Here is a 14,061-nt window from a genome sequence, read left to right as displayed (position 1 = left end):
TGAAAGGGTGTATCACTCATTTGATACATTTTCTGCTGTGGTTTTTAAAAATTAGATATTACTTTATAGTCATGTCTCCAACTAGAATTCAATTCTAGGTACTTATTAGCTTCACTAATGTTCAAATTCAAATTGATTGAAATATTCTAGAGAATTGTTATTTTCAAGAATTTCTAGAAAAATCATTATTTTCTAGCATTCAGCTCACTCTTCTCTCTCTCTTCCCTCTCTATTTTTGATGTGCATTAGAAGAAATTCTTCATATCAAAATTCTCTCCCTCTCCCTTCTTTAAGAAGAAATATGCAACCAATATGTTATCTATTGCCAAAATTTAAGGAACATATAAATGGATCACCTAAAATATTTTCTCTCAAATAAAAAAATTCACTTAGACATATAACCAAATGTTATTTAATATCTTAAAAAGTAACACAATCCAAAATGGATATTTCACACGACACTACATAAACAACATGAACACAATATTACCATGTGGAGGGACTTTCAAATATAGACTTACAAAAATCCCTGTCCTTTTTTTTCCTTTTAAGTTATTATACTAAGCATGACAAGTAATCATCATTTACAATATGGTACACAGACACAATAAAAACCATGTTACAAATGTGCTGTTATAAATCAGTAACATTAGGGAAGACATTTCATGAGCTGTAATTATTTCATATGAAATACTATACAATATAAACAGAACATCCATCTTGGATGACCTTTACAGCAACCAGAGACCAAGTAAATTTTTAAAAATTTTTTTCAGTGCAAACACATTTATTCAAGGCAGTCTTGGCTGCAAAACTCCCTTCTAACATACAGTAAATCCCACTTGCATTTCTTAACTCATTTAACCTAATGCAACAGTCACATTCAGTCACTCAGGGAAAGATACCTGCAGAATTATGATCCCTTAAAGTTAGTATTTAAACTGAAGTCTCATCTCTAAAGTAATAGTTATGCCAACTACTCTAAGGACCTTCTTTATAGCTGTCATACTTACATGGAGGTGACCTTAGGGTGGCACTATCCCCTAACCCAGCACGTGTGCACAATACTGCACATTAGTCTGCCCTTCCAATGTGGAAACATGTGGCGATGTATCAGCATCTAGGTGGAGATGGAAGGGAGGATAGGACACAGGGGTGACAGGAAGGGGAGGATTTGTCGAGTGTGCACTTCAATGATTCTTTCATCTAACTGCAAAGGATGGATGTAAAATCAGGTGAGATCTTCACAAGATCCCAGATTTGGTACCTCTTTTTGGTGGGAGCAATAAAGGAGCAGGGGCACTGAGGTCAGCCCTTGGAATGGGGAGGCAGAGCATGGGCAGAATTAGTCTGGAATTCCATGGTTTCCTCACCTCCTCCAGTCACTACTTGGAAAACGTCCCCTGCTTTCAGCTGGTATGGTAGTAGATGTTCATATTTGAAGCCAAAATATTAAAGCCCTGCAACAGGGTGTGTATGTGTATATATGTATGTGTGGGTGTTCTAATATGACTATTAGAAGAACATTTAATTTTTAAATCAAAATCAATTTTTAATTCACATCAGCCTTCTAGAATTCCAGTAGAATTCTAAATGATTCATGGCAATCTATATAGAAACTGTAGAGACCCAAGATTATTTGCAAATCTATGGAACCTATCAGGATGTTGCTGATCATCCTAGGAGAATTCCAGTTGCTCATTCAACTATAAAATAGAATTTAACCATGGATTTTTTTTTAAGTGTAAAGTTGAAGGAGTACCTCTTAAATAAAAATCTCTCAGAAAAATAAGAATACTGAATGCATTCTTAACAATGTTAAGTTTCTTAAGGAAGAAGGGGATGTCAACTGTCAGGTCTCAGCCAATTGAAACTATTCATTCACTTGGCAAAGACATTTGATAGTCATCTCTATTCAGCCCAAGACATTATTTGAACCAAAGCCAGGTTTGCTCCCAAAACCATGTATGTTTTTTCAATATACTTTAGCTTCACTTAAACCGCTGCAGAGAAGAGCCACTTTGCAGACAAAAGAAGAGTAAATATATAGGCTGTCTTCTGTAAGCAGGCAAGATGGTACTGGAGGTGCTCTGGATGCTCCCAAGGCTGATATAGTACATTGGACAGCTCTGTCAACTAGCCAAATGAGTTGAGGAGCATTGTCGCTGTTAAGGCTGTTTTCATCCCTCCGTTTTAGAGGACAAGGATAACAAGACTAGCTCCCTTCAGTAATCCAGATCCTCCAAAATAGTAGGCAAAAACAGATTTGTACAAATTCTCCTTTGTGTCCAGTAGCCCTGTAAAAAGTACTTGATAAAGTTTTTAATTAAAATATGTATTCAGCACCTTCTACTGCCAAGAGCAGTCATGATCCTGAAGAATGTCATTGTAGCATAGAAGATGCAGAAGATTTTTAACACAAAAATCATAGATGAGGGGGCACATCTAAAACTACCATTGGTTCAAGTAGGACATTTGGGAAGAAGTGTCAATTAAGTTGTATATAGTTTTGCCTCACATTCTATAAGCTGAAGGGTTGATATCAAATTATAAAAGCCCTGAAATTTTCAAGTAAAAATGAATGCTGTAAAGAATTATTTTCTCTTCATTGACAATAATCAATTTATATTTATCAATTATTATTACTTTTTTATTGGGAGTGATTCATTTAGTGCTTTCTCATGATGATCTATCATCTAACAGAAAAGATAATCAATAATCAATAGTTGCCCCTGAGGGTGATCTCAAGTCTCACTACCTGATCATTCTTTTCTCAAAAAAGGTATTATAATAAAGAGCACCCACAATTTTTTTTGTTTGTCTAGCATTAATGACTCTGAATGCTTTGGAAGCACTTTGAGATCCAAGGTGAACTGTATGCAAATGTTTTATCAATCATTATTTTTAGTAGGCTCCAAATGCTGCCTTAGTGAGATACATAAAGTGTTATGATTATGAGCAATAATTTTATAATTTAAGTTAAAAACTTTATTTTCAAGTACACTTTGTGGTAAGAAGTGGTTTACTCCCCAGGTAGATTTTTTTTTGTTACATTTGCTGCACCAAACTGAAAGGAGATGGTGTTCGTGCTTCCTTTTGCAGAGTCCCTCCCTCAGTACTGTCTGAGGGGGGAGGGGGAATTAATGCTGTAATGAAGGATTTGGGGAACACCTAACGTACAGCTTAGCATTTGATTTCTAGACTTTAGGACAAAACCCCAAATCTCAAAGTTTCAAATAACAGTAAGAGGGATGATTTATTCTCCCTCCACTGCCTGCTATCTCCCTTTTGATTCTTTTGTGTATGTCTTGATTGGATGGCACCCCCTTCTTAATCTACTCATTAAGGTACCCTGAGATGTGCACAATATAGAAAATGGCATATTATGCATGGTCTAGCACAGAAAGTGAATAACTGAGAAAAGGAGAGTGGAAGTAGGGGAAATGAGGGAGAGAGAAACAGAGAATGAGACATAGTGAGAATGGAATGTACAATGCAGCTCTCTCAAGTAAAGTGAAAATTTGACTTGATATGTTAACATGCAAGTGAAGGCAGATTGGGGCCCAAAGTGCTTCAAAGTTGGCAGTTCAAATATCTGGTGTGTATTCTTTGCCTTATAAAACCTAAAATTCTAATAGGTGCAAATAGCCTGCTAAATCACACTTACCAACTAACAGAAAAAAAAAATTAGCAGGGATGGGGAAAAGACAAGAATTTTAAATGTTCTCTTGATATGAACACCACCAACAAAAAAACACCCAAGTGAGCTTTCTTGAGGAGAAATGTAAAGATTGAATCTAAAAATCCAATAATAAAAAAGGAATCATGGAAATTTGGTTGGAGGAGAATGGTGACTTTTAACACAAGCGTCAACACAAGGAGAAAATATGGTGACCCGATGCTTCAGAAAGTTTTAACCTTGCTTTTTATAATACCCTTGAACACACTCTGCTGCCATTTCATTGAATTCATGGAGGTAGTTATATGTGAAAATAAAAATTACCATAAAGTAATATGTTGTATTATAATAATACATATTAAATGTGCAAAATACTGACAGATGTGTTGACCTTTTTTAAAAGTTGAACACACACAGAGAGATTCAATCTAACTCAGTTCTGTAAACCTTTCAGTCAATATACAAAAAGAGAAGACCAGATAAGAAACCATAACAGAAAGCTCTAATCTCATGGAAGGAGTATGATAGTATCAGAAACTCTTGGAGAGAGGCCCAAGCATTTGGTAACCAAGAACCTCAAGACAGAATAGCCTTAAGATCCCATTGTAAATACATTTTTCCAAGAGTAAAAATTAAATACAGATGAGAATGTTTCTATGTGAAACTTCTGTTTACATTCCATTTTTAAGTCCATAATTTCAATACTAATGACTGCTGGTCTATGAGAATATTTTGAAATCATATACACCACTTATCTGACAGAGAGTGTATAGGTTTCATTAGATTGTTAATTTCTTGTCTAATGATTGAAAAAATTTTATTTTAAAAAGTTTCTCTTATGGGATTTTTTTTTTTTTGTTCATATATTATCTGATTTTTACAGTGGCTATTTTCAAATGACCAACTAAAGGTTAACATAGCCTTCCAATGTTTCTTTTTCTTATGAACACAATAGCATGATATAAACTTGAAAGTATGTGGGGGTTTTTAAATGAATTTATGTGGAAAATTTAGTAACTGTATGGTACACAACTCCCCAAAGAAATGGACTCTGGAGTCTATTAGATACATTATCATTCCTTCTGCACATATTTAAACAATGAGGCAAACGATGCATTTCTGAGCAGACATGGCATGCCATAGAGGAAATAAGGCATGAGGGTGAAGGCCCACTGGTTGAGGAGTCTACTCAGAAATGCAAGGGAATATCTAATTGAAACAGAAAAAGGAATTTTCAATACCAAAAATAAGGAAAATTTGACCCACGTGCCTCTCAAATATTTGCAAAGGAATTAGAAAGTCCCCAAGTGTTTCAAGTTCTAAAGCAATTTGGGGGTATTGGGGAGGGGAAGGGAATCTACAAATTGCATACAACCATAAAATATAAGACTGCACAGATTTCTGTGATTCCTGGTGATTTAAATTATGACATTAAGACAGAAGTGTTTTACAAAATGTTCTACCTGCTAACAAAAATCTGAGATGAAACTGCAATTTACATTTACAATTAAATGTGAAATTCATTTATAAAACCTGACTGACCAAAACAAACTCATCACAAAAAGAATCTTCCTACTGTTACATATCACTGCCTTGCAATCTTACATTGTCTTTTTTTTTTTAAACAAAGCATTTTTATCATCTATATATTTCATTTGCTGTTCCAATAAAAATCTAGGAACTTTCAAATACCAACTTGTTTTGAGACTGAAAATTTGGTATCTTGGTAATAATCTCTAAGCTGTGGAATGGCATCTTTAATGCCTTAAACTAAAAACCAAAACAAAACACTAACAAATCTTTTGTAGGAACAATATGGTCTAATGATATCTATAAGCCTACCTAAGAGTGACTCCTGAAAGTTGGTACAATGTATCTGTAAACATTACTCTGGCATAGTTCATATATGCATAATTATCCTGGGAAATTTTAGGGGAGTACAAATTATGTATATGCCACACTTGTAGAATGAGGGCCTCCTGCTATTAATCATATGGGCACAATTCTATTTCCACTCAAATTGTATTTTTGTATGTCCACAAACATTTTTCCAGGAATCAAAGGCCTGAATTCCAACTCTCCCTAAATTTGCTCTTCCATATAACCACTAAAGATTATGTTCCACAGCCTAATTTAGGCATTCTATTTAAAACTACATAAAATAGAATTATGTCCTTCCATTAGAAAGAAATAAACTCCTCAGGCCATACTCTTCATTTGTATCACAAAGAAATTGCTTTTCATTTAAACAAATTAGTTATTTCCTCTATTATATTAAACTAGGAACATCATAAGTATCACAAGAATAAAATGACCTCCCTAAGATACATGATTTAATACTTAAAAAAAAATCCACATTACCTCTTCCATCACTTAGTGCTGTTGCTAAGCCAAGTTGGATATTTCCCCCTTTCTTTGTCCACTTCAAATTCAAAGGCCTATATTCTTGTTTGTAGTTATGGAAGGTTAAGAATAAGACAAGCATCTGATATTCACCAAAAACAAAACACACCCATTAATTCAAACACAATCCCTTCTGACTCACTTCCAAGGGCGCCTGCAAAAAGTGTGTCATGAGAACTCACAGTGAAAATGATGGGTGTGAAATAATTCACAGATAGAGAAGGGCTGAGGTCCTTTCTAGTCGTGTTTGGCATTGTGTTCCTCAAGGTGACCTGTGCCTTTTATTTTATGCTTTCTGCGGTGGCTTAGCTTGGGGGAAATAAGTGTCAAGGATCAGTTCTGTGGCACCGTTCAACCATGGACTAGGAGCATTATCACACATCTGTGGCATTTGTAAATGGAATTAGCAACCGCATGACACCAAAAAATGCAGCTAACACCTACAGTGGCTAGACTCTCACCTATGTGCTCAGTTATGATCAATTAAGCAAAAGTATACACATTACCCCTACTGGGCTAGTCTGTTGCTACAGAGCCATAAACGTGAAAAACAATACTTGGAAATTAAGATTTTTTTTTTTGTTTTTGTTTTTTTGTTTTTTGTTTTTTGTCCTAGCCTACTTAGCAGCACAGTTTAAGTAAACACCAAAACTGTGGTGGAGATGCTTGTCTTCCCAAAGATGTAAACATCAGTCCCAATGTCGTAAACTTCGCAATACAGGATGAGACAGAAGATTGGAGGCAGAATGACTATCACACACTAGTAACAGAAGCTTGCAAGCAATTGGGTTTCGGCAACTTCTCGGCTTCATTTGCTGAGGGGTCTGTACTTGTGCGGAAGCTGAATGCTGGAGCAGCGCCTATGTGCGCAGGGCTCAGGGTTGGGTTTTGACGACGGTTACTTTCAACAATGCTGGAAGTGTTGGAAGCCAGGCTCTCACGGGTACTGGAGAAATAAAAAAAAAAAGAAAGTTTTCACATAAATAATTACATATCGAGTGCCAGAGGAAGAGAGAATGATGTATTTAATGGACTTCCTCTGTTGGTTCGTAATGTCAGATCAATAAACTACCCCGACTTGATTACTCACATATGCTTCTTCAAAATGGATTCCAGAAGTTTTCACGAGTCAACATGTTATAATACTAGCATGTTAAATGGGGTAAAGGATTTCATATGGCTGAACACACATTTGGATTTTTTTTTAACTTGAGGAAACTACTTCAAGATGTCACATGCTAGACAGACTTCAGATGGATTTTTTTAAACACACATAAATATACATGCATAATGCCTTCATTTCAAGCTGGCAAGTAAAGAATTAAATACCACCAAATTGGTTGAGGCAATGAATTTACTGATGGATTTGTTGAACTTTGCCAAACTGGACTGATCATGCCCTTTTTTTCCCATCAGAAGAGCAAATAATTGAGACCCTCGATGTCCTCCAGCTAGTACATTTTTTAGTCTGATCTTTAGGTCAAATTTTAGCCCTTATAGGGGCAGTTAGGTGGCGCCATGGATTGAGCACCAGCCCTGAATTCAGGAGGACCTGAGTTCAAATATGGTCTCAGACACTTAACACTTCCTAGCTGTGTGACCCTGGGCAAGTCACTTAACCCCGGGGGGGGGGGGAATTTAGCCCTTATAAAATTAAAACACTTTAAAAAAAAAAAATCCATGACATGAACGGTGTACCTATTCCCACCATGGACATAGATGAGACACCTAAGAGATAGACTTTATTGCTGTGATCCCAAATTCCACACTCTGCATGGCAGCCCCTTTTCTAACAACTGACCTTCCCTCAAAGAACGAGATCTGCCCTGGAAAGCAGAAATGCTATCCCCATTGCTTGGTATGCATTCAAAGCCATTCCATTAGTTGGACCTGACTAAATGGCAGAGCTTGCAAACTCATGCCAAGACTCTAGGGGAGAACATAACTTGAAATTAGTTCAAATATTGCTAACGCAAATAAATAACATTTGCTTTTTCCATTCAGTTATGGGGCATATATTTATTCTTTCCTTCCTTTTTCCTTGGAGGATTCTATGTGCTAAAAATTCTTTAACAGCTTTTTATCCAATTTCTTGGTTAATTTCTCAAGTTTAAATGATTTGAAACTATTTTGCTAACTCTAAAAGAGCTAAGACAATTAGTGAAGATTTGTGGGGAATGTACCAAAAAACAAAACCATTTGGGTTTAGTGAGAGGGCAGGATTGCTTAATGGTGTTTCAGCCATGAAATGCTATAAAAGTTTTTTTAGTATGCTGAGAGAATGTCTCCACCCCATCATACAGATGGATTTCCTATTTGCTAAAGTGAAAAGCAAGGAAAAAGCCAACATATTCTTGGACCCATTGGATGGATTCATCATGTACATGTTGAAAAAGCTTTCAAGTTCCACCTTCAACCCTGAAATGAGATAGCACATAAAACTTATCTAATAAAATAGACTGGTTAAAATGTCACTTCCATCTAGGAGATGCTCAAACCCTGTGCTGACAATGTTCCTTGCCTCCTGTGGCTCCTGACCACACAAGAGTTTTATGTAACCTTGGCCTATTATCTATCTAAGAATCCTCAGATGTCTGGAACTCCCCAGGTAAGATTCCTTCTCATACTGTTTCTTTACAATCCAATGTTCCTGGAATCTTTCTGTGAGGAATGAAAGGATAGCATCAGTTTAAAGAAGCTTGAGCACAGTTCACATGGGAAACAAGCAGCACTTGGCCTAAATGTACAAGATCCCTCCAAAAGTTAATAAAGAGGCTAAACTAATTTTTGTTGCTAAAAATCTGAAGTCAGGGCTTAAAATCATATTAGTCTATGTGGAGTGGCAGATAGGCTAAAGAATCTTTGATAAGACTCTCATATCCTGCATGGATTTCTTCTCAGAATAATGTTGAATAAAAGGGAAATGCTAAATTTTTGTTTAAAACTGCTGAAAATATTTTTTGTCATCTCAGTTTGAGAATTTCCTAAAATGAATGGATCCCTCTGGGGTTTGTGAACCCCAGATTATGTACTTGATATTTCCTTCCTTCCAAAAATGCTTGAGATTCCACTTTCCCCAATGAAAAAAATAGTAGCATATTCAAAGCCGTATGGACTGTAAGTGTCTACTTTGCTACTCTCTAACCCCTTGTAGTCACACATCAGCCACTACATGGAAGTATAAAGATAGGGGTATGCTGGTATGTTTAACAATCAGCTCTTCAAAGATAAAAATGTACACATAACACACTTCTAAATTTCATCTCTAATAGTAACATTTTCTTGATCACTTTAAATTTAGGCACTCAGCAAACTATTAAGTCCTGACCTGTTGTATTTGCCAATTTTTAACATGTAAATGCTAACACTGAAAATGTAATAATCAGTTCTCACAAACAGGTATGAGTTGATGCCTGCCATAAACTGACATGCCATTTTCTCTTGTACAGTGGATAGCACAAGATTTCCTTGCCTGATAAATGTTAAATCTAAGATATCAAAATACTTTCTCTACCCTTTGTTTGCAGTTCTTGTTCCTTATTTATAACTACTTTTGAACTGCCAAAATCTGAAAATTTTAGTCTTAAAAGAAATCATTTAGTCCCACTAACTCTCTGATTTAGAGATAAAGAAACTTGAGACCCAGGGAAGGAAGTGGCATGTTGTATGGTGTAATAATTATGGACAAAACCAGGACTAGCTATAAGTCACAACTCAATCTGGTGTGCTGGTCATTAAAGAACACTCTTGTACTATTAACAAAAAATGTGTTTACTAATTAGGCTTTCTATGAAAAAAACTTTTTTTCTCAAAAGTTCTTAACAATTTCTGATGATCTGTAGGACTCTCTCAGAATCTCAGAATGGTATTTTTAAATGTATAAAATAAAGTGTATAAGATAACTTATTATTATAACTTACACAGTGGAGAGTGTATGATGCGTATAGACAAGAAGACTGGAGTTCAATTCCAGCCTCACATAAGATTACCTGAATGACTGCAAGTCACTTAACCTTTGTCTTGATTTCCTCATCTGTAAAAGGAGATAATACTATAGTGCCTACTTTCTACGGTGATTACTCTATGGTGAAGCACTATATAAATAAATCATTATTAAGGAAACTAATTATAATTAAATACAGTAATCAAACTATTTTCTAAAATGAAGTCAAGTTCATGGACTCTAAGTTAAGAAGTCCTGCTCTAAAAGGAACACAAAGAATGAAAGGGTGGTAGCAGAATGGGTGGAGGGAAAAGGAAAGAAGCAACATGTTGCTTAATACTAGAAGATAGGGGTTTAAGTCTAAATCCTGACTACTCTTCCTTGTGTAACATTAAGCAATAATTTAGCCTCCTGTTTAACTTCAATTTCCATAAGTAGATTTTTTTTTTTAGTTGTCCTGTCTCAGAGTGTGTGTTTTGGGGAACAAAATGAGGTAATGTGTAATAAAAGTATACTATTGCTATTAGGAGGAAATGGAAGAAGGGAAAGCTCCTTTGTGTTGCCTGAGCAGGAACTCAGGGACAAACAAAAGTCCCTGTTAATTCCTGATATTTTTATATCAACTGCAAGGTCACTGTAATAATAGGAAAAAAAGAAGAAAAGGAAGAAAAGTCTTATTCTTTTACTAAGGGAACTTTTTTGTTATTCACTAGCCATCTTAAGCTCTGCTTCTATTCACAAAACCAAGCAAAGAAGACTAGAAACTAAAAGAAAATGATTATTTCAGTACTATGAATCCTATACAGGAAGGAATGAAACAAACCTAGGATTAAGTGCCTAGAAGTGCCTTAGCACAGTTAATGTTGGAGACTGATTTGAAGAGAGTTTAGGAGAGACAAAAGGGAATTAGATGAAAAATGGGTACCAGTAAAAGAGCTGGCCTGTGGAAGGCGCAAATAAAATCTGCCTTCCAATATCCTCACCTTTAAGAATTCAGGGTCCCACTCACATTATGATGGGACACTGGTTTAAGGCTTCACTGGAAAAGTGTTTCTTTAAATATTGCTAAAGAGAACGTGAGGATTCAAAAGTGGCAAATGTAGTTAGTTTTAATATTTTAAAATAAAGTTTAATGTTTTAAGTACAATCATTTTGTCCTGTGAATAGGCTTTCCTTTATTGTTTTATCCCAAGTACATTTATTTTTAAAAGAGTAGATACTTTCATTGACTTCAACACTAAAACAATAAAATAATTGAGGTTACTGGGGAGAGGAGAGAAAACAATCCAATGAAAGGCATCAAATTGTCCACTTTTTTTCCCATTGAACACTCTTTATATGAAACTAAAGCACAAGTTAGAAAATTGAAAATTTACTATATTATCTCCATCACTTTGGTTACTTATTTTGTTTGCTGGATGGTACACTCTGATTACCATTCCTAAAACCTTTTAAAAAATATTAAATGAACTGTGCATATAATTCCCCCAAAATTTTAGTTAGTGTTACAAAAGAATTTTGCGTGACACTGTCATCTTTCTCTACTCCTTTGCATGCCCACCACTCCAGGATGCAATATACTCTTTCCTCCCATCTGCTTCTTAGAACTTCTCTCTTTTCCTTAAAAGAGCAGATCAAGTGTCATTTTCCCCTTTTGAATTTGCATATTTTATGTTTGCATGTAGTTTCTCCTGACAGAAGTACATACCTTGAGAGCAGGGAGTTTTGATTTTTTTTTTTTAAATCTTCACCATTTAGCATAGTGAGTGGCATGTAGGAGGAGCTTAATAAATTCTAGGTACCCGGGGTGTGGTGGATAGGAAGATGGTCTGGAAGACTTAAGTTCAGACCCTACCCCTTAGTTTACTTGCTAGTAAAATGGGAATAATAATAGCACATATCAGAATTCTTGCAAAGACCAAAGGAGATAATTAACATAGGTAAAAATAATTTGCAAACTTTAAAGTCCTATGTAAAAGTGAGTATGTGCAATTGATTCATTGATTGTCATTTGGAATGCATTTTTTCCCAGAAAAATGATGCTATATTTTATAGCATTTAATTTCCCTGAGCTAAATTCTCCCTGCCCTCCCCCCAACTCCCCAATCTATCTTATTTAACTTGCAACATACTATGAATATAAATCCTCTATAAATAATACTCAAAAAACTTGTGAATTAAATGTTTCTATCTGCAAAGCATTCTGGGTGTGGGATTGTAGGAATATATCCCAACTATGGTAGTACTAGCAGTGAAAGATTTTGAGTTATTCAAGTATCCTTTCTGTTCTGGAAGCTGTATTGGAGTATAAAGGGGGTGGAGGCTCTAGAGAAGACAGAGCTGGAGACAGGTCTTCAAATTTCTGGGCCTCTCTTCAAGACCCAAAGTTTTCCCTTTCCTTCTTCAGCTGCTAAAGGCAGAGCACTGGACCTGCAATAAGGAAGACCCACATTCAAATCCTGCCTCAAACCTTTCCTAGTTGTGTAACCCTAGATAAATCATTTAACCTGTTTGCCTCAGTTTCCTCATCTGTAAAAATGGGGACATAATAGAAACTGCTTCCCAGACTACTTGTGAGAATCAAATGAAATAAAATATAAATATATTATCAAATGATGCTTCACAAAGAGAACTATATTAAATACTAATTATTTTATTATTATATTTCCACCCTACCTGTTACAGACCACTCAAATACCTTCTATTAACTACATGTATTTTTGTAATTACTAATAGGCATACAGGTTGTTTCTTCCATCAAAAACTCCAAGGTCAGAAATCGTTTGGTTTTGGTGTTAGTATTTCTAAGGGTTAGTGCATTTCCACCCTGAAAGGCTCTAGGCACCAGCCAAATGACAAACTGTGTGTAAGTGGAACACCAGCTTATCACCACAGGGTGATAAATGCTTTTGGCCCCAGCAACTCAACAAAGGTCAAAGACTCAGGGAAAGACAAACTGTGTTCAGTGTCAATGAAAGGAAGTCTCCCCAAGCCCTCACCACCACAGAGGAGACATTGCCAGTCTGCGAAGTGTAGAAATCAGGAATGAGTACTACTTAGAAGTAAAAAATCTGAATTTGGAGTGAGAATGGACCTTGCTTTTGGCTCAGACTTCACTATGTTCTACAAAACCTGAAAATCAGAGTTATGAGATAGCCAAAATATCATGTGCCAATTCCACTCTAGCTCAATGCTGGCAGACTGCCATCCGCTGTACTGGGCTCTGTATCACTTCTGAAGATAAATGCATAGCAAGAGAAATTATGACAACAGCACTCCTCTGTTCCCAAGGATTTGGAGTACATCCATCTCCTAATTTGCTTTTCCTGGGTCCTGAGAATGTATCACAACCACTTCTGAGGTGTCTGTTTTCCTATCCTTCCACATCAAGGGAGAGTCATTCCTGGAGTAAGGCAAACATTTGGCTTGAGCAAAAGGTGAGTACATGGTAGATATTACCATGCATTTAGACCATTAATGGAAGGGTTGTGGATGCTATATAAGAGAGCCATTCTATCACTACCAAATTGTTTCATCAAAATAGAGGGGCTTTAAAGGCATACATTATGATCCACCATCAGATTTTTTGTAAGTGAAAAATCAGGACTTTGAAGATAATCTAAAAACTAATTTTTGAGAAAGTAGGTTTTGGTTCATGTAAACCCTCAAAGGATTTTATTGTCATAATGTCCTTGAGGACCTATTTAATTTTGTCTCTCAGAACATTAACAAGGGCATATCACATTATGGAGTTTCCCTTTCCTTTAAGGTAGCAGACTTCTCAGGAGGTTACTGGGGGAGTTTTCCTTTAATGAAATTGCTTTTTTACTTTTGGGTAAGGGGTAAAAGAAGATGCTTTTTATAAATGATCTTTTTTCAAATGCCTTATTTTTTAATCAAAAGTAATTGTTCTATTTGATATCCCAGCTAGACTCCAATTGGTAAAATAATGAATTCCATAAAGTGGTTGCATTTATTTGCACTATTTCAAAAGTTCGAGTTATATAAGATATGGATAATTGGTTCCAGTCTAGTG

General features: G+C 35.8%; 1 protein-coding gene across 1 annotated transcript in view; it reads right to left on the bottom strand.

The window, feature by feature from the left end:
- Positions 1–389: 389 nt before the first annotated feature.
- STOX2 (storkhead box 2) overlaps positions 390–14,061 on the bottom strand; it is a 155,359-nt gene continuing 141,687 nt past the window's right edge. The window contains 1 exon segment of the mRNA XM_074273778.1: positions 390–7,028. Within this exon segment, the coding sequence (XP_074129879.1) occupies positions 6,836–7,028 (193 nt within the window). The 3' untranslated portion in view covers positions 390–6,835.

Source organism: Sminthopsis crassicaudata, chromosome 6, assembly GCF_048593235.1.
Source record: "Sminthopsis crassicaudata isolate SCR6 chromosome 6, ASM4859323v1, whole genome shotgun sequence".
NCBI lineage: Eukaryota > Metazoa > Chordata > Mammalia > Dasyuromorphia > Dasyuridae > Sminthopsis > Sminthopsis crassicaudata.
Note: the sequence above shows the minus strand (reverse complement) of the source record. Positions and strands in the feature narration are given on the sequence as shown.